The sequence below is a fragment of the Phasianus colchicus genome, chromosome 3 (genome assembly GCF_987193195.1).
Source record: "Phasianus colchicus chromosome 3, bPhaCol1.hap1.1, whole genome shotgun sequence".
Lineage (NCBI taxonomy): Eukaryota > Metazoa > Chordata > Aves > Galliformes > Phasianidae > Phasianus > Phasianus colchicus.
In genome coordinates this window covers 94,480,443-94,502,199 of record NC_143438.1, presented here as the reverse complement: position 1 = coordinate 94,502,199, position 21,757 = coordinate 94,480,443, and the positions used below count along the sequence as shown (strand labels likewise).

At 55.3% G+C, this 21,757-nt stretch overlaps 1 protein-coding gene across 1 annotated transcript in view; it reads right to left on the bottom strand.

Moving 5' to 3' along the window:
• The window catches only part of RECQL4 (RecQ like helicase 4), a 45,907-nt gene that overhangs the window by 10,390 nt on the left and 13,760 nt on the right, over positions 1-21,757 (bottom strand). The window contains exons 13-21 of the mRNA XM_090138305.1: positions 20,647-20,919; positions 18,905-19,087; positions 16,809-16,953; positions 13,721-14,001; positions 9,706-9,843; positions 8,523-8,760; positions 6,542-6,671; positions 3,463-3,638; positions 370-550 (exon numbers count right to left, since the gene is read on the bottom strand). Coding sequence (XP_089994431.1) covers positions 370-550; positions 3,463-3,638; positions 6,542-6,671; positions 8,523-8,760; positions 9,706-9,843; positions 13,721-14,001; positions 16,809-16,953; positions 18,905-19,087; positions 20,647-20,919 — 1,745 coding nt within the window. The remainder of the gene's footprint in view (positions 1-369; positions 551-3,462; positions 3,639-6,541; positions 6,672-8,522; positions 8,761-9,705; positions 9,844-13,720; positions 14,002-16,808; positions 16,954-18,904; positions 19,088-20,646; positions 20,920-21,757) is intronic.

The following is a 21,757-nucleotide window of genomic DNA, read 5'->3' as shown; positions in this document are numbered from 1 at the left end:
ACCCAAAATGAAGGACATTGGGAATCTGAAATGAGGGACTTTGGGAATCCCAAAGGAGGGATATTGGGAACCGAAAATGAAGGACATTGGGAATCTGAAATGAGGGACATTGGGACCCCAAAATGAGGGACATTGGGAACCCAAAACAAAGGACATTGGGACCCCAAAACGAAGGACATTGGGAATCCCAAATGAGGGACTTTGGGAATCCCAAAATGAGGGACATGGGGAACCCAAAACGAAGGACTTTGGGATCCCAAAATGAGGGACATTGGGACCCCAAAACGAAGGACATTGGGAATCCCAAATGAGGGACATTGGGAACCCCAACCAGGACCCCAGTGAACCCTCAGGCGCCCCATAGCTGACCTGCGGAAAGCTCTCCTGCAGGCTGTGAGCTGACGCAGCGCCCCCTGCTGGCGCTCCTCCAGGCGGCGCTGCAGGAAGTGGCAGACGGCGTCCAGCTCGGCGTGGCTCAGGTCCCCAAAGGAGCGCAGGTGGAAGGAGAGCTCCGACAGCTCCACCGTGACGCCGCTGCGGGAGGAGGGGGCTGCGGGGACAGCGGCGTCACCCGATGGTGTCACCCGTTTGGGTCACACAACGGCCTCCCCCAGAGCTGTCACCCAATGGTGTCACCCGTTTGGGTCACCCAATGGTGTCCCCCAGTGCTGTCACCCAACAGTGTCACCCGTTTGGGTCGCCCAATGGTGTCACCCAGCGCTATCACCCGTTTGGGTCGCCCAATGGCCTCCCCCAGCGCTGTCACCCAACGGTGTCACCCGTTTGGGTCGCCCAATGGTGTCACCCAGTGCTGCCACCCAATGGTGTCACCTGTTTGGGTCACCCAGTGGCGTCCCCCAGTGCTGTCACCCAACGGCGTCACCCGTTTGGGTCACCCAGTGGCGTCCCCCCAGTGCTGTCACCCAACGGTGTCACCTGTTTGGGTCGCCCAATGGTGTCACCCAGTGCTGTCACACAACGGTGTCACCCACTTGGGTCACCCAACGGTGTCACCTGTTTGGGTCACCCAGTGGTGTCACCCATTTGTGCCCCAATAGTGTCACCCAACGGTGTCACCCGTTTGGGTCACCCAGTGGCGTCCCCCCAGTCTTGTCACCCAACAGTGTCACCCGTTTGGGTCACCCAATGGCCTCCCCCAGTGCTGTCACACAACGGCGTCAATCAGTGTTGTCAGTGAGTGGGGCACCCAACTGTGCACCCAATGGTGTCACCCAGCACTGTAACCCAACAGTATCACCCGTTTGGGTCACCCAGCGGTGTCACCCATTTGGGCCCCAATAGTGTCACCCAGTGCTGTCACCCAACGGCGTCACCCAACGGCAGGGACAGCGGCGTCACCCAATGGCCTCCCCCAGTGCTGTCACCCAACGGCATCACCCGTTTGGGTCACCCAGTGGCGTCCCCCCAGTGCTGTCACCCAACGGTGTCACCCACTTGGGTCACCCAACGGTGTCACCCATCAGGGTCGCCCAGCGGTGTCACACATTTGGGACCCAATAGTGTCACTCACTTGGGTCACCCAGCGGTGTCACCCATTTGGGCCCCAATGGCGTCACCCAGTGCTGTCACCCAACGGTGTCACCCGTTTGGGTCGCCCAATGGCCTCCCCCAGTGCTGTCACCCAACGGCGTCAATCAGCGTTGTCAACCAGTCAACATTGACACCCAGCACCATCACCCAATGCTGTCACCCAATTGGGTCGCCCAGCGGTGTCACCCATTTGGGCCGCAATAGTTTCACCCAGTGCTGTCACCCAACGGTGTCAGCCAACGGCAGGGACAGTGGCATCACCCAACGGTGTCACCCGTTTGGGTCGCCCAACAGCCTCCCTCCAGTGCTGTCACTCAAAGATGTCAGCCATTTGGGTCGCCCAATGGCCTCCCCCAGTGCTGACACCCAACGGTGTCACCCGTTTGGGTCACCCAGTGGCGTCCCCCCAGTGCTGTCACCCAATGGTGTCACCCGTTTGGGTCGCCCAACGGCCTCCCCCAGTGCTGTCACCCAACGGTGTCACCCAGTGCTGTCACCCAACGGCCTCCCCCAGTGCTGTCACCCAACGGCGTCAATCAGTGTTGTCAACCAGTCAACATTGACACCCAGCACCATCACCCAATGCTGTCACCCAATTGGGTCGCCCAGCGGTGTCACCCATTAGGGCACCAATAGTTTTACCCAGTGCTGTCACCCAACGGTGTCAGCCAACAGCAGGGACAGCGGCATCACCCAACGGTGTCACCCGTTTGGGTCGCCCAACAGCCTCCCTCCAGTGCTGTCACTCAAAGATGTCAGCCATTTGGGTCGCCCAATGGCCTCCCCCAGTGCTGACACCCAACGGTGTCACCCGTTTGGGTCACCCAGTGGCGTCCCCCCAGTGCTGTCACCCAATGGTGTCACCCGTTTGGGTCGCCCAACGGCCTCCCCCAGTGCTGTCACCCAACGGTGTCACCCAGTGCTGTCACCCAACGGCCTCCCCCAGTGCTGTCACCCAACGGCGTCAATCAGTGTTGTCAACCAGTCAACATTGACACCCAGCACCATCACCCAATGCTGTCACCCAATTGGGTCGCCCAGCGGTGTCACCCATTAGGGCACCAATAGTTTTACCCAGTGCTGTCACCCAACGGTGTCAGCCAACAGCAGGGACAGCGGCATCACCCAACGGTGTCACCCGTTTGGGTCGCCCAACAGCCTCCCCCCAGTGCTGTCACCCAAAGATGTCAGCCATTTGGGTCACCCAATGGCCTCCACCAGAGCTGTCACCCAACGGTGTCACCCGTTTCGGTCGCCCAATGGTGTCACCCAGTGCTGTCACCCAAAGATGTCACCTGTTTGGGTCACCCAATGGCCTCCCCCAGAGCTGTCACCCAACGGTGTCACCCGTTTGGGTCGCCCAATGGCCTCCCCCAGTGCTGTCACCCAACAGTGTCACCCAGCAGTGTCACCCATTAGGGTCACCCAACGTTGCCACCCATTTGGGTCACCCAATGGTGTCACCCAGCAGTATCACCCAATGCTGTCATCCATTTGGGTCACCCAATGCTGTTACCCAATGGTGTCACCTAATGATGTCACCCATTTGGGTCACCCATTTGGGTCACCCAATACTGTCACTCAATTTGTGTCACCCAATGCTGTCACCCAACGGTGTCACCCAGCAGTGTCACCCATTTGGGTCACCCAATGCTGTCACCCATCGCTGCCACCCAACAGTGTCACCCAGTGCTGTCACCCATTTGGATCACCCAATGCTGTCACCCATTTGGGTCACCCAACAGTGCCACCCAGCAGTGTCACCCATCTGGGCCACCCAATGCTGTCACCCAACTGTGTCACCCAACAGTATCACCCGTTTGGGTCACCCAACGCTGCCACCCATTTGGGTCACCCAATGCTGTCACCCAACGGTGTCACCCAGCGGCGTCACCCATTTGTGTCACCCACCAGCTGTCCTGGGGTGCTGCTCCCACTGCAGTTGTCTCAGGGCTCTTTTGACCAAGGGAAGCTCCCAGCCCATGGAGTCGCTGAGGGAGACGACGTCGAAGCGAAGGGCTGAGGAGTCCTGGGGGCGTTCGGCTGAGAGGCGGCTGAGAGCCAGAGCCACGGCCAGGGGGGGGCAGCTGGAAAGGGGGGGACGGGCATGGGGAGCAGGATATCCGTAATGGGGGCGGAAACACCAAAAATGGGAGCAGAAACACCAAAAACGGGGTCAGAACGCACCAAAAATGGGGTCAGAAACACCAAAAATGGGGTCAGAAACACCAAAAATGGGGTTAGAACGCACCAAAAATGGGTTCAAACACCAAAAATGGGATCAGAAACACCAACGTGGGATCAGGACGCACCAAAAATGGGATCAGAAAGCAGAAAAATAGGACCAGAACGCACCAACATGGGATCAGAAAGCCCCAAAATGGGATCAGAATGCACCAAAAATGGGATCAGGAAGCCCCCAACATGGGATGAGAAGCACCAACATAGGATCAGAACGCACCAAAAATGGGGTCAGAAACACCAAAAATGGGGTCAGAATGCACCAAAAACGGAATCAGAAACACCAAAAATGAGGTCAGAATGCACCAAAAATGGGATCAGAACGCACTAAAATGGGATCAGAAACACCAACATGGGATCAGAAACACCAACATGGGATCAGAAACACCAACATGGGATCAGAACGCACCAAAATGAGCTCAGAAACAGCATCGTGGGATCAGAAACACCAAAAATGGGATCAGAAACACCAAAAATGGGATCAAAAGGCAACAAAATGGGATCAGAAACACCAACATGGGATCAAACACCAAAAATGGGATCAGAACGCACCAAAAATAGGGTCAGAAACACCAAAAATGGGGTCCAAAACACCAAAATGGGATCAGAAACACCAAAAAAGGGATCGGAACGCAACAAAAATAGGGTCAGAAACACCAAAAATGAGGTCAGAAACACCAAAAATGGGATCAGAATGCACAAAAAGTAGGATCAGAAACATCAACATTGGATCAGAAACACCAAAAATGGGATCAGAAACACCAACATGCCCACAAAATGGGCAAAGAATCCCCCAAGATGGGATCAGAATCCCCAAAGAATGCGATAAAAGCACAAAAATGGGATCAGAATCCCCCCCAAATGGGATGGGAAACACAAAAATGGGATAAAAGCTCCCCAAATGGGCAAAGAACCTCCCATAATGGGATCAGAATCCCCCCAGATGAGATCAGAATTCCCAAAAATGGGAGCAGAAGCACCAAAATGGGATCAGAATACCCAAAAAATGGAATCAGCAACCCCCAAAATGACCTCGGAATCCCCCAGCATGGGATCAGGAACCCAAAAACGGATCAGAACCCCCCAAAGTGGGACCAGAAACACAAAAGCGGGATCAGAACTCCCCAAAAAAATGGATCAGAAGCACCAAAATGGGATCAGAATACCCAAAAAATGGGATCAGAAGCCTCCAAAATGGGATCAGAACTCTCAAAAATGGGATCAACCCCACCCAAAATGGGCCCAGAATCCCCAAAATGGGATCAGTTTTGTCCCCAATGCCACCAACTCCATCCCAACACCAACATTCGACCCCCAAAAGCCAAGGTCACCATTTTGTCCCCATTCCCACCACCCCCACCCCATTGCCATCCCATCGCCCCTATTCCCACCACCTCCATCCCATTCCCACCATTTTGTCCCCATTCCCGCCACCTCCATCCCAATGTCATCACTTCATCCCCAATGCCATCATTTTGTCCCCATTCCAACCACCTCCACCCCATTCCCACCACCCCCCACCCCATTCCCACCACCTCCACCCCATTCCCACCATTGTGTCCCCATTCCCACCATTGTGTCCCCATTCCCCCCACCCCAATGCCACCATTTTGTCCCCATTGCCATCCCACCCCCCTACCATTTTGTCCCATCTTCACCCCATTGCCATCCCATCACCCCCATCTCCCCCCACCCCCATCCCAAGGCCACCATTTTGTCTCCATTCCCACCACCCCCACCCCATTGCCATCCCATCACCCCCGTTCCCAGTAACCCCATCCCCAATGCCACCATTTTGTCCCCATTCCCACCACTTCCACCCCATTCCCACCATTTTGTCCCCATTCCCACCACCTCCATCCCATTCCCACCATTTTCTCCCCATCCCCACCACCCCCACCCCATTCCCACCATTTTGTCCCCATTCCCACCACCTCCACCCCACTCCCACCACTTCCACCCCATTCCCACCATTTTGTCCCCGTTCCCCTCACCCCCACCCCATTCCCACCATTTTGTCCCCATTCCCACCACTTCCATCCCATTCCCACCATTTTGTCCCCGTTCCCACCGTCCCCACCCCATTGCCATCCCACTCCCTACCATGTCCCACCTTCATCCCATTGCCATCCCATCACCCCCATTCCCACCACTTCCACCCCATTCCCACCATTTTGTCCCCATTCCCATCACCTCCACACCAAGGCCACCATTTTGTCCCCACCCCATTCCCACCATTTTGTCCCCATTCCCACCACCCCCACCCCATTCCCACCATTTTGCCCCCATCCCCACCACCTCCACCCCATTCCCACCACCTCCATCCCAAGGCCACCATTTTGTCCCCACCCCATTCCCACCATTTTGTCCCCATTCCCACCCCTCCCACCCCATTCCCACCATTTTGTCCCCGTTCCCCTCACCCCCACCCCATTCCCACCATTGTGTCCCCATTCCCACCATTTTGCCCCCATCCCCACCACCTCCACCCCATTCCCACCACTTCCACCCCATTCCCACCATTTTGTCCCCGTTCCCCTCACCCCCACCCCATTCCCACCATTTTGTCCCCATCCCCACCACCCCCACCCCATTCCCACCATTTTGTCCCCATTCCCACCACTTCCACCCCATTCCCACCACCTCCATCCCAAGGCCACCATTTTGTCCCCACCCCACTCCCACCATTTTCTCCCCATTCCCAGCCCCCACCCCATTGACACCCCCCCCCCCCCCCATCACGCCCCACCTCTGCGCAGCAGCTCGGAGCTCTCGGGGTCCCCCATAGCAGCGCACGGTGCAGACCCCATAGGTATGGGGCAGCAGCTCAACCCACCGCTGTGGGTGCAGCTCCAGGTAGCACAGCAGGGTCTCGATGGCTGCAGGGGGTAGGGGAGGGTTGGGAGGTGCCGATCCCGACCCCAAATCCATTTCTGGGATACCCCGACCCCATTCCCAGCTCCCTTTGGGATACCCCAACCCATTTTGGGACATCTTAACCCCATTCCCGCCTCCCTTTGGGATCTCAATCCCATTCCCAGTTCTCTTTGGAACATTCCAGTTCCATTCCCGTACTGGGACGTCCCGATCCCGTTCCCAGTTCCCTTTGGGATACCCCAACCCCATTCCCAGCTCCATTTTGGGACATCTGAGCTCCACTCCCAGCTCCCTTTGGGATCCCAATCCCATTCCCAGTTCTGTTTGGAACATTCCAGTTCCATTCCCATACTGGGACCTCCCGATCCCATTCCCAGTTCCCTTTGGGATACCCCAACCCATTGTGGGACATCTTAACCCCATTCCTGGCTCCCTTTGGGATCTCAATCCCATTCCCAGTTCTCTTTGGAACGTTCCAGTTCCATTCCCGTACTGGGATGTCCTGATCCCATTCCCAGCTCCATGTGGGATACCCCCAATCCCATTCTCAGTTCCCTTTCAGGACCTCCTGACCCCAAATCCAGTTCCCTTTGGGATACCCCGATCCCATTCCCAGTTCTCTTTGGAACATTCCAGTTCTGTTTCCATACTGGGACATTCCGATCCTATTCCCAGTTCCCTTTCAGGACCTTCCGATCCCAGTTGCTTTTGGGATACCCCAATCCCATTCCCAGCTCACTTTCATGACCTCCCGACGTCATTCCCAGGTCCATTTTGGGATATCCCAATCCCATTCCCTTTGGGATACCCCAACCCACTCCCATTTCCCTTCCAGGCTCTTCCCATCCCATTCCCATTTCCCTTCCGTGACCTCCTGATCCTATTCTCATTTCCCTTCCAGGACCTGCCCACCCATTCCCATTTCCATTCTGGGATCTCCCCACCCTGTTCCCATTTCCCTTCCAGGCCATTCCCATTCCATTCTCATTTCCCTTCCAGGACCTCCTGAATCCATTCCCATTTCCCTTCCAGTGCCTTCCCCCCCATTCCCATTTCCCTTCCAGGACCCTCCTGAATCCATTCCCATTTCCCTTCCAGGCCCGTCCCATCCCACTCCCATTTCCCTTCCAGGACCTCCTGAATCCATTCCCATTTCTCTTCCAAGACCTCCTGAGTCCATTCCCATTTCTCTTCCAGGACCTCCTGGATCCATTCCCATTTCCCTTCCAGACCCTTCCCACCCCGTTCCCATTTCCCTTCCAGGACCTCATGAATCCATTCCCATTTCCCTTCCAGTGCCTTCCCCTCCCACTCCCATTTCCCTTCCAGGACCTCCTGAATCCATTCCCATTTCCCTTCCAGGCCCTTCCCACCCCATTCCCATTTCCCTTCCAGGCCCTTCCCACCCCATTCCCATTTCCCTTCCAGGCCCTCCCCAACCCATTCCCATTTCCCTTCCAGTGCCTTCCCCTCCCACTCCCATTTCCCTTTCAGGACCTCCTGAATCCATTCCCATTTTCCTTCCAGGCCCGTCCCATCCCACTCCCATTTCCCTTCCAGGCCCTCCCCAACCCATTCCCATTTCCCTTCCAGGACCTCCTGAATCCATTCCCATTTCCCTTCCAGGACCCTCCTGGATCCATTCCCATTTCCCTTCCAGGACCCTCCTGGATCCATTCCCATTTCCCTTCCAGGACCCTCCTGGATCCATTCCCATTTCCCTTCCAGGCCCTCCCCAACCCATTCCCATTTCCCTTCCAGGGCCCTCCTGAATCCATTCCCATTTCCCTTCCAGGACCTCCTGGATCCATTCCCATTTCCCTTCCAGGACCTTCCCCCCCCTCCCCACTCACCCTCCTCCCTGAGGTCCAGCTCCTGCACCATGCTGTCAATGCTGATGGCCCGCTCGTGTTTGTAGCAGAGCCGCTGCTGCTCCCCGCCCGGTTCTGACGCCGTGACGTCACCGCCCCCCTCTGACGTCACATCACTGCCGTCCCCCTCCGGCCCGATGACGTCACCGCCCCCCTCTGACGTCACACCGTCGCCGTCCACCCTGATGGCGGCCATCTCTTGGTCGCTCACCTCCGCTCCCTACCATGGACAGCGCTGCTGAGCCGCAATGCATTGTGGGAGGGTTCATTTAAAGCAATGGCCATTGAGCCGCATTGCATTATGGGATGGGCCATTGTAATCTGTGGCCATTGAGTCGCAATGCATTATGGGAGGGCCCATTGCAATCTATGGCCATTGAGCCGCAATGCATTATGGGAGGGCCCATTCCAATTTATAGCCATTGAGCCGCATTGCATTATGGGTGGTCCATTAAAAGCAATGGCCATTGAGCCGCAATGCATTATGGGAGGGCCCATCCAAACCAGTGACCATTGAACCGCAATGCATTATGGGACGCACCATTGCAACCTATGGCCACTGAGCCGCAGTGCATTATGGGATGGACCATTGCAATCTATGGCCGTTGAGCCGCAATGCATTATGGGATAGGCCATTGCAATCTGTGGCCATTGAGCCACATTGCATTATGGGATGGCCCATTACAACCAGCAGCCATTGAACTGCAATGCATTATGGGAGGGCCCATTGCAAACAATAGCCACTGAATTGCAATGGTTTATGGGATGGCCAATTCCAACCTACGGCCATAGGAGGGCCCGATGAATTATGGGATGGCCAATTCCAACCCATGGCCATAGGAGGGCCTGATGAATTATGGGATGGCCAATTCCAACCCATGGCCACAGGAGGGCCCGATGAATTATGGGATGGCCAGTTCCAACCCATGACCATAGGAGGGCATGATGAATTATGGGATGGCCAGATCCAACCCATGACCATAGGAGGGCATGATGAATTATGGGATGGCCAATTCCAACCCACGACCATAGGAGGGCACCCACTGGCCAACCCTCGGGCTCACCCCAACCCTCCATCCCACCCCAACCCCAATGAGACCCCTGCAACTGACCCACACCACCGAAACCCCAACATTTCCACCCCCCGGCTGCTCTCCCCTCTCACCCTGGCGAGGGCGCGGCGTCGCCGGTGCAGCTCCTGGCATTTGCAGGGCGGGAAGGTGGCCTGCACCAATTTCTTGATGGTGAAGAAGTCCACGGTGTCGGCGAAGATGTGGCGCCGCAGCTCGAGCCGGTCGGAGCCCTACGGATAGAAGGGGACCCCAATACCATTTAGGGTTCCCCAAAGGCACCCCGGTGGCTTTTAGGGTTCCCTGTGTCACTCTAAATGTGCTCTATTGGGTTTTAGGACTCCCCTAAAACACCTCAACATCTTTTAGGGTTCCCAGCGTCACCCCAAAGACCTCCCAAAGCCTCCTAGGACTCCCTGTGTCACCCCAAAGATGTCCCAGGACTTCCTGTGTCACCCCAAATCGTTCTCAACACCCTTTGGGATTCCTTGTGCCACCCCAAAGAGGTCCCAGAAATTTTTAGGATTCCCTGTGTCACCCCAAAGATGTCCCAGGACTTCCTGTGTTACCTCAAATCATTCTCAACACCCTTTGGGATTCCTTGTGTCACCCCAAAGATGTCCCCAAAACTTTTAGGACTCCCTGTGTTACCTCAAATCATTCTCAACACCTTTTGGGATTCCTTGTGTCACCTCAAAGACATCCCAAAAACTTTTAGGACTCCTTGTGTCACCCCAAAACATCCCCAACACTTTTCAGAACTCTGTGTCACCCCAAATAGTCCTCAACACCCTTTGGGATTCCTTGTGTCACCTCAAAGACATCCCAAAAACTTTTAGGACTCCCCGTGTCACCCCAAAACATCCCCAACACTTTTCAGAACTCTGTGTCACCCCAAATAGTCCTCAACACCCTTTGGGATTCCTTGTGTCACCCCAAAGATGTTCCAAAACCTTTCAGGACTCTCTGTGTCACCCCAAATCATTCCCAACACCTTTTAGGGTTCTCAGTGTCACCCCAAATTGTACTTGACACCTTTCAGGATTCTCTGTGTCACCCCAAAGATGTCCCCAAAACTTTTAGGACTTCCTGTGTCACCCCAAATCGTTCTCAACACCTTTTGGGATTCCTTGTGTCACCTCAAAGACATCCCAAAAACTTTTAGGACTCCCTGTGTCACCTCAAAACATTCCCAACACCTTTTAGAACTCTCCGTGTCACCCCAAATAGTCCTCAACACCCTTTGGGATTCCTTGTGTCACCCCAAAGAGGTCCCAAAAATTTTTAGGATTCCCTGTGTCATCCCCAACACCTTTAGGGTTCTCAGAGTCGCCCCAAATCATACGTGACACCTTTTAGGACTCTCTGTGTCACCCCGAAGATGTCTCAGGACTTCCTGTGTCACCCCAAATCGTTCTCAACACCTTTTGGGATTCCTTGTGTCACCCCGAAGATGTTCCCAAAATTTTTAGGACTCCGTGTGTCACCCCAAAACATCCCCAGCACCTTTCAGAACTCTGTGTCAACCCAAATATTCCTTAACACCTTTTGGGATTCCTTGTGTCACCCCAAAGAGGTCCCAAAAATTTTTAGGACTCCCTGTGTCCCCCAAATCATCAGGGTTCTCAGTGTCACACCAAATCATCCCCAACACCTTTTAGGGTTCACAGTGCCACCCCAAATCATCCCCAACGCCTTTTAGGGTTCTCAGTGCCACCCCAAATCATCCGCAACACCTTTTAGGGTTCTCAGTGCCACCCCAAATCATCCCCGACATCTTTTAGGGTTCTCAGTGCCACCCCAAATCATCCCCAAACCCTTTTAGGGTTCTCAGTGCCACCCCAAATCATCCCCAACGACTTTTAGGGTTCTCAGTGTCACCCCAAATCATCCCCGACACCTTTTAGGGTTCTCAGTGTCACCCCAAATCATCCCCAAACCCTTTTAGGGTTCACAGTGCCACTCCAAATATTCCTTAACACCTTTTAGGGTTCTCAGTATCACCCCAAATCATCCCCGACACCTTTTAGGGTTCTCAGTGCCACCCCAAATCATCCCCAACACCTTTTAGGGTTCACAGTATCACACCAAATCATCCCCAGTACCTTTTAGGGTTCACAGTGCCACCCCAAATCATCCCCAACACCTTTTAGGGTTCACAGTGTCACACCAAATCATCCCCAAACCCTTTTAGGGTTCTCAGTGTCACACCAAATCATCCCCAACACCTTTTAGGGTTCTCAGTATCACCCCAAATCATCCCCAAACCCTTTTAGGGTTCTCAGTGCCACCCCAAATCATCCCCAAACCCTTTTAGGGTTCTCAGTGCCACTCCAAATCATCCCCAGCACCTTTTAGGGTTCACAGTGTCACCCCAAATCATCCCCAACGCCTTTTAGGGTTCACAGTGCCACCCCAAATCATCTCCAACGCCTTTTAGGGTTCTCAGTGTCACCCCAAATCATCCCCAAACCCTTTTAGGGTTCACAGTGTCCCACCAAATCATCCCCAACACCTTTTAGGGTTCTCAGTGTCACCCCAAATCATCCCCAACACCTTTTAGGGTTCTCAGTGCCACCCCAAATCATCCCCAAACCCTTTTAGGGTTCTCAGTGTCACCCCAAATCATCTCCAATACCTTTTAGGGTTCTCAGTGTCCCACCAAATCATCCCCAAACCCTTTTAGGGTTCTCAGTGTCACCCCAAATCATCCCCGACACCTTTTAGGGTTCTCAGTATCACACCAAATCATCCCCAACACCTTTTAGGGTTCACAGTATCACACCAAATCATCCCCAGTACCTTTTAGGGTTCACAGTGCCACCCCAAATCATCCCCAACACCTTTTAGGGTTCACAGTGCCACCCCAAATCATCCCCAAACCCTTTTAGGGTTCTCAGTATCACACCAAATCATCCCCAAACCCTTTTAGGGTTCACAGTGTCCCACCAAATCATCCCCAAACCCTTTTAGGGTTCTCAGTGTCACACCAAATCATCCCCAACACCTTTTAGGGTTCTCAGTGTCACACCAAATCATCCCCAAACCTTTTAGGGTTCACAGTGTCACCCCAAATCATCCCCAGCACCTTTTAGGGTTCACAGTGCCACCCCAAATCATCTCCAATACCTTTTAGGGTTCTCAGTGTCCCACCAAATCATCCCCAAACCCTTTTAGGGTTCTCAGTGCCACTCCAAATCATCCCCAACACCTTTTAGGGTTCACAGTGTCACCTCAAATCATCCCCAAACCCTTTTAGGGTTCACAGTGCCACCCCAAATCATCCCCAAACCCTTTTAGGGTTCTCAGTGCCACCCCAAATCATCCCCAACGCCTTTTAGGGTTCTCAGTGTCACCCCAAATCATCCTTGACACCCTTTTAGGGTTCTCAGTGTCACCCCAAATCATCCTTGACACCTTTTAGGGTTCTCAGTGTCACCCCAAATCATCCCCAACACCTTTTAGGGTTCTCAGTATCACACCAAATCATCCCCAGTACCTTTGAGGGTTCACAGTGTCACCCCAAATCATCCCCAAACCCTTTTAGGGTTCTCAGTGTCCCACCAAATCATCCCCAACACCTTTTAGGGTTCTCAGTATCACACCAAATCATCCCCAACACCTTTTAGGGTTCTCAGTATCCCACCAAATCATCCCCAACACCTTTTAGGGTTCTCAGTGCCACCCCAAATCATCCCCAACACCTTTTAGGGTTCTCAGTGCCACCCCAAATCATCCCCAAACCCTTTTAGGGTTCTCAGTGTCACCCCAAATCATCTCCAATACCTTTTAGGGTTCTCAGTGTCCCACCAAATCATCCCCAAACCCTTTTAGGGTTCTCAGTGTCACCCCAAATCATCCCCAACACCTTTTAGGGTTCTCAGTATCACACCAAATCATCCCCAACACCTTTTAGGGTTCTCAGTATCACACCAAATCATCCTTGACACCTTTTAGGGTTCTCAGTATCACACCAAATCATCCTTGACACCTTTTAGGACTCCCTGCGTCACCCCAAATCACCCCCCAACTCCAACCACCAGACAGAATAAAAAAAAACCAACCATTTTAGGGCACCCCCCCACCCCAAAACCCCCCACAAACCCCCACCTCAGGGTCCAGGAAGAGGTGACACCAGGCCGGCTCCCCATCCCTCCCGGCTCTGCCGATCTCCTGCACGTAACTCTCAAAGTTTCTGGGCATGTTGTAGTGCAGCACGGCACGAACGTCCGCCTTATCCAACCCCATCCCAAAAGCCACGGTGGCCACAACCACGCGGAGGTGGCCACGCATGAAGGCCGATTGAACGCGGCGCCGCTCGGCCGACGACAACCCGGCGTGGTACGCAGCTGCAATCGCGTCGGGGTGGAGGCGGCGGCCGCTCTTGGGTCCTACGAGGGAAAGAGGAAAGGCTGGTGGGCACCGTTGGGCTTCCTGGCCACCAAAACGCACAAGAGAGACACACAGCCAACCTGTTGGCCACCGTTGGCCTCCTTCTTGGCCACCAAAACGCAGAAGCGAGACTCACAGGGAACCTCTCAGTCACTGCTGGCCAACAAAACACAGAATAGGGACTGACAGCCAAACTTTTGGCCACTGTTGGCCTTCTTGGCCACCAAAACATACAATAGAGACACATAGCCAACCTGTTGGCCACCGTTGGCCTCCTTCTTGGCCACCAAAACGCAGAATAGAGACTCATAGGGAACCTCTCGGTCACTGCTGGCCACCAAAACACAGAATAGGGACTGACAGCCAAACTTTTGGCCACCGTTGGGCTTCTTGGCCACCAAAACGCAGAATAGAGACTCACAGCCAACCTGCTGGCCACTGTTGGCCCCCTTCTTGGCTACCAAAACACAGAATCGAGACTCATAGGGAACCTCTTGGTCACTGCTGGCCACCAAAGCACAGAACAGGGACTGAGAGCCAAACTTTTGGCCACCGTTGGCCTTCTTGGCCACCAAAACACAGAATAGAGACTCACAGCCAACCTGTTGGCCACCGTTGGCCTCCTTCTTGGCCACCAAAACGCAGAATAGAGACTCACAGCCAACCTGCTGGCCACTGTTGGCCTCCTTCTTGGCTACCAAAACACAGAATCGAGACTCATAGGGAACCTCTTGGTCACTGCTGGCCACCAAAGCACAGAATAGGGACTGAGAGCCAAACTTTTGGCCACTGTTGGCCTCCTTCTTGGCCACCAAAACACAGAAGCGAGACTCACAGGGAACCTCTCGGTCACTGCTGCCCACGAAAACACAGAATAGGGACTGACAGCCAAACTTTTGGCCACTGTTGGCCTTCTTGGCCACCAAAACACACAATAGAGATTCACAGCCAACATATTGGCCACCGTTGGCCTCCTTCTTGGCCACCAAAACAGAGAAGCGAGACTCAGAGGGAACCTCTTGGTCACTGCTGGCCACCAAAACACAGAATAGGGATTGACAGCCAAACTTTTGGCCACCGTTGGCCTCCTTCTTGGCCACCAAAACGCACAAGAGAAACACACAGCCAACCTGTTGGCCACCGTTGGCCTCCTTCTTGGCCACCAAAACACAGAAGCGAGACTCACAGGGAACCTCTTGGTCACTGCTGGCCACCAAAACACAGAATAGGGACTGACAGCCAAACTTTTGGCCACTGTTGGCCTTCTTGGCCACCAAAACACAGAAGCGAGACTCACAGGGAACCTGTCGGTCACTGCTGGCCACAAAAACACAGAATAGGGACTGACAGCCAAACTTTTGGCCACTGTTGGCCTTCTTGGCCACCAAAACACAGAAGCGAGACTCACAGGGAACCTGTTGGCCACCATTGGCCTCCATCTTGGCCACCAAAACACAGAAGCGAGACTCATAGGGAACCTCTCGGTCACTGCTGGCCACCAAAACACAGAATAGGGATTGACAGCCAAACTTTTGGCCACTGTTGGCCTTCTTGGCCACGAAAACGCACAGGAGAGACACACAGCCAACCTGTTGGCCACCGTTGGCCTCCTTCTTGGCCACCAAAACACAGAAGCGAGACTCACAGGGAACCTCTCAGTCACTGCTGGCCAACAAAACACAGAATAGGGATTGACAGCCAAACCTATGGCCACTGTTGGGCTTCTTGGCCACCAAAACATACAATAGAGACACATAGTCAACCTGTTGGCCACCGTTGGCCTCCTTCTTGGCCACCAAAACGCAGAAGTGAGAGACATAGGGAACCTTTCGGTCACTGCTGGCCACCAAAACACAGAATAGGGACTGAGAGCCAAACTCTTGGCCACTGTTGGCCTTCTTGGCCACCAAAACGCACAATAGAGACTCACAGCCAACCTGTTGGCCACCGGGGTTCACTGTTGGCCACTGTTGGCCTTCTTGGGGACTGGGAAGGGACATTACTGACTGACAGCCAACCTCTTGGCGACCGTTGGCCTTCTTGGCAACAAAACACAGTAGCGACTCACAGGGAACCTCTTGGCCACCGGGGTTCACTGTGAGCCACCACTGGCCTTCTTGAGGAGTGGGAAGGGACACTACTGACTGACAGCCAACCTCTTGGCAACCATTGGCCTTCTTGGCCACCAAAACGCACAATAGAGACTCACAGTGAACCTCTTGGCTACCGTTGGCCTTTTTGGCCACCAAAACACACAACAGAGACTCACAGTGAACCTCTTGGCCACCGTTGGCCTTTTTGGCCACCAAAACACACAACAGAGACTCACAGTGAACCTCTTGGCTACCGTTGGCCTTTTTGGCCACCAAAACACACAACAGAGACTCACAGGGAACCTCTTGGCCACGAGGGTTCACTGTTGGCCACCGTTGGCCTTCTTGAGGAGTGGGAAGGTACACTACTGACTGACAGCCAACCTCTTGGCAACCATTGGCCTTCTTGGCCACCAAAACACACAATAGAGACTCACAGGGAACCTCTAGGCCACCGCTGGCCTTCTTGGCCACCCAAAGATACAATAGAGACTCACAGTGAACCTCTTGGCCACCGTTGGTCTTCTTGAGGAGTGGGAAGGGACACTACTGACTGACAGCCAACCTCTTGGCAACCATTGGCCTTTTCGGCCACCAAAACACACGCTACTGATTTATCGTAAATCTCTTGGCCACCAGGGCACACCGTTAGGCCACCGTTGGCCTTCCTGGCTACCAGGGCGCTCCGCTGTTGCTCCAGGCCTGCCCCATACCTGGCGTGGTGTTGGTGAGCAGCTCATCCTGCAGGCAGGTGCGGAGCAGCGCGGCGACGCGGGCCGTGTCCTCCCGACGCGTGCAGTACACGATGATGGAGCGGAGCGCGGCGTAGCGCTCGCTGCGCAGCAGGTTAACGAGAGCCTGAGGGTAACGAGGGCACCGAGGTTAGGAGCTAATTAAAAAAAAAACACAATCAAAGTAGCCCCCGGGTTCTGAGCACGGAGCCGCAGCGTTGATCTGTGCACTCCGGGGCTTTTCGCGTGGGATGCAATCGTGTGAAGATGGGGCTGCGCCTTCCCACCACAACAGAGTGGGATTTTGGAGGGGAGGTTTGTAGGGTCTGCTGTTCTATCAGCACACGGCCCCAATCCCCACCCCTAATCACTGCTGTCCCCTCTCTACCCGATCCCCACGCTGGTACCCAGAGATGTCACCGTCCGCACCTGGTCCCCATCCCTCTCCAGTCCCTGTGCCAATCCCAGATGCAACTCCATCCCTTCCCAATCCCATTCCGGTGCTCAGATCCATCCTCGTCCCTTCCTGGTCCCGCTGCCCACCCCCCATCCTACCCTGACCCTAATCTCCATCCCCACAAATCCCCATCCCCACGTCGGTCCCCATTTCTATCCGCACCCCATCCCTGTCTCTCCCTGGTCCCCACCCCATCCCAGTTCCTGCACAGTCCCTGCCTGCGCTCCATCCCAGTCCCTACTCTATTCCTGTCCCAGCTCTCACCCCATCCCAGTCACAGTCCCTACCCCATCCCCATCCCAGTCCCTACCCCACTCCTATCCCAGTTCTCATCCCATCCCAGTCCCTATCCCATTCTCATCTGCACCCTGTCCCAGTCCTCACCCTGTCCCCATCCCATCCTTCCTCAATTCTTGTTCCCACTCCCCATCCCCCTGTCCATCCCCATCCCCGCCTAGTCCCCACCCACACCCCATACCTGCCTGCACTCCATCCCCATCCCTACTGTGTCCCCACCCCATTCCTGTCCCTGACCCAGTTCCTAATTGATCCCTGCTGACATCCCATTCCCATCCCTACCCCATCCCAGTCCCTACTCGCTGCCAGTCCACACCCTGTCCCTGTCCCCACAGATCCACATCCCTAAACCTGTCCCCATCCCCACCTGGTCTACATTTACCCCCCCATCCCCATCCCATCCCTATCTGGTCCCCATCCCTCTTCCCATCCTCACCCCATTCTTGTTCTGTCCCTACCCAGTCCCCATCTCCATCCGTTCTGTCCCTACCCAGTCCCTGTCCCCACCCGGTCCTCATTCCTACCCCATCCCTATGCATTCCCCATCCCCACTCCATCTCCACCTGTTCCCCATTCCCATCCCATCCGGATCCATTTTCCACCCCCATCCCCTACCCCATCCTCACAAATGCCCCATCCCCACCCCATCCCCACCTTATCCCCACCCCATCCCCACCTTATCCCCACCCCCACTCCATCCCTACCCATTTTCAACCCCCATCCCCTATCCCATCCTCACCTGTTCCCCACTCCACCCCCACCCATTCACCATCCCTAGCTGTTCCCCATCCCTACCCTGTTCCCCACCCCCATTCCCCATTCTTTTCCCACCCCATCCCCATTCCTACCTAGTCTCCACCCCACCCCATTCCCCATCCCCATCCCCACCCCATTCCCCATCTCCATCCCCACCCCATTCCCCATCTCCATCCCCACCCCATTCCCCGTTCCCCATCCCCACCCCATCCCAATCCCCGTTCCCCATCCCCACCCCATTCCGCATCCCCGTTCCCCACCCCCTTCCCCATCTCCATCCCCACCCCATTCCCCGTTCCCCATTCCCATCCCCACCCCATTCCGCATCCCCGTTCCCCACCCCCACCCCCTTCCCCATCTCCATCCCCACCCCATCCCAATCCCTGTTCCCCATCCCCACCCCATTCCGCATCCCCGTTCCCCACCACCTTCCCCATCTCCATCCCTACCCCCTTCCCCGTTCCCCATCCCCCGTCCCCCATCCCCCGTCCCCTGTCCCCCATCCCCATTCCCCATCTCCAATCCCCATTCCCATTCCCCATCCCCGTTCCCCATTCCCGTTCCCCACCCGGTCCCGGTCCCGCTCCACAGACACGGAGAGCCGCAGGTTGTGCGGCACGGCGGCGCTGCGCACGGCGATGCCGTCCTGCTGCGGGATGCCGAGCTGCGCCGCCACGTCCCGTGCCGTCGCCACCGTGGCTGTGGCCGTCAGAGCCAGGAAACAACGGACGCCCAGACGGTCCCGGAGAACCTGAGGGAGGATGGGGACATCGGGGATGGGGGGGATGGCAGCAAGAGGAGGATGAGGAGGAGGACAAGAAGAGGAGGAAGGTGGTGAGAGGAGGAGGGCGATTGCAAGAGGAGGAGGAGAGTAAGATGAGGATGAGGAGGAGGAGGAAAGGAAGAGGAGGAGGAGGAGGAAAGGAAGAGGAGGAGGAGGAGGAAAGGAAGAGGAGGAGGAGGAGGAAAGGAAGAGGAGGAGGAGGAGGAAAGGAAGAGGAGGAGGAGGAGGAAAGGAAGAGGAGGAGGAGGAGGAAAGGAAGAGGAGGAGGAGGAGGAAAGGAAGAGGAGGAGGAGGAGGAAAGGAAGAGGAGGAGGAGGAGGAAAGGAAGAGGAGGAGGAGGAGGAAAGGAAGAGGAGGAGGAGGAGGAAAGGAAGAGGAGGAGGAGGAGGAAAGGAAGAGGAGGAGGAGGAGGAAAGGAAGAGGAGGAGGAGGAGAAAAGGAAGAGGAGGAGGAGGAGGAAAGGAAGAAGAGGAGGAGGAGGAAAGGAAGAGGAGGAGGAGGAGGAAAGGAAGAGGAGGAGGAGGAGGAAAGGAAGAGGAGGAGGAGGAGGAAAGAAAGAGGAGGAGGAGGAGGAAAGGAAGAGGAGGAGGAGGAGGAAAGGAAGAGGAGGAGGAGGAGGAAAGGAAGAGGAGGATGATGAAGAGGAAGATGGAGACAAGAGGAGGAAGACGAGGAGAACAGCAACAAGAGGAAGATGGAGAGAGAAGGACAAGGAGGATGAGGAAGAAGGTGAGAGGAGGAGGAGGAGGATAACAGAAGAGGAGGAGGAGGATGGCAGGAAGAGCAGGATGATGAGGAAGACGGCGAGAGGAAGGTGAGGATGATGGTGAAAAGAGGAGGATGAAGAGGATAACAGTGAGGAGGACAATAACAGCGAGAAAAGGAGGATGAGGAAGATGGTGAGAAGAGGAGGATGACAATGAGAAAAGGAGGATGAGGGGGATGAAGAGGATGACGGTGAGAAGAGGAGGAGGAAAGTGAGAATAGAAGGAAGATGAAGAGGATGGCAGTGAGAAGAGGAGGAGGAAGATGAAGATGGCGGTAAGAGAAGGAGGAGGACAACGAGAAGAGGAGGAGGAGGACAACGAGAAGAGGAGGAGGAGGACAACGAGAAGAGGAGGAGGAGGACAACGAGAAGAGGAGGAGGAAGATGAAAATGGCAATAAGGAGAAGAGGAAGAGGAGAGCGAGAAAAGGAGGAGGAGGAGAGCAAGAAGAGGAGGAGGAAGATGAAAATGGCAGTAAGAAGAAGAGGAGGAGGAGGGCGAGAAGAGGAGGAGGAGGGCGAGAAGAGGAGGAGGAGGGCGAGAAGAGGAGGAGGAGGGCGAGAGGAGGAGGAGGAGGAGGGCGAGAAGAGGAGGAGAAGGAGGGCGAGAAGAGGAGGAGGAGGAGGGCGAGAAGAGGAGGAGGAGGAGGGCGAGAAGAGGAGGAGGAAGATGGTGAGGAGGAAGCCGATGAAGACAGCGAGAGGAGGAGGAGACGAGGACCATCCCCACGCTGCTCCCCCCACGGCGGGACCTCACACACCTTGCAGAGCCGCAGGTAGCAGGGACGGAAGTTGTGGGACCACTCGGAGACGCAGTGCGCCTCGTCGATGCAGGCAAAGGCCACGGGTGGCAGCTGGTGGGCTGGGGGCAGGCAGCAGGAGCCCGAGGAGCCCGCGCCCACCAGAGCTTCGGGGGAAAGCAGCAGCACCTGAGCTGAGCCTTCCTGCACGCGCCGCAGGGCCGCGTCCCGCTGCGCACGGCTCAGGTGGGAGTGAACGCAGACGGCGCGGAGGCACGGGGGGAGGCCAGAGACCTGCAAGGGGAACAATGGGGTGGGGGGGAGTTTTCTACGTGCAGAGGGGTGGGCTGAGGGAAAAGGGGGGGACTGTTCCTGGGAGGGGTTTGGGAAACGGGGAGATGTGGGACCAGGGGTGGGGTGGGGGGCGGTGGGGATCTGGGAGGACTTCTCCAAGCAGAAGGATTCTGTTTAGGGGGGTGATGTGGTTGGATTGGGGATCTTGGTGGTCTTCTCCAACCCCAATGAATCCATTTAAGGTCACGGTGGGGTTGAGTCAGGGATCTTGGAGGTCTTCTCCAACCCTACTGATTCCATTTAGGGTCGTGAAAGGGTTGAGGTGGGGATCTCAGAGGTCTACTCCAACCCTAAGGATTCTATTTAGGGTTGTGATGGTGCTGGATTGCGGATCTTAGTGGTCTTCTCCAACCCTACTGATTCCATTTAGGGTCATGGAAGGGATGGGGAGGGGATCCTGGAGGTCTTCTCCAACCCTAATGATTGTATGGTTCTATTTAGGGTCATGGTGGGGTTGGGTTGGGGATCTTGGAGGTCTTCTCCTACTCTAAGGATCCTATTTAGGGTCACGGTGGGTTGGGAATCTCAGAGATCTTCTCCAACCATAAGGATTTTATGGTCTTATTTAGGGACACAGTGAGGATGTGTTGGGGACCTTGAGGGCCTCCTCCAACCCTAATGATTCTATTTAGGGTCATGGTGAGGTGGGATTGGGAACCTTGGAGGTCTTCTCCAACCCTAATGATTGTACGGTTCTATATAGGGACATCGTGGGTGTGGTTTGGGTATCTTGGAGGTCTTCTCCAACCATAAGGACTCTGTGTTTCTATTTAGGGTC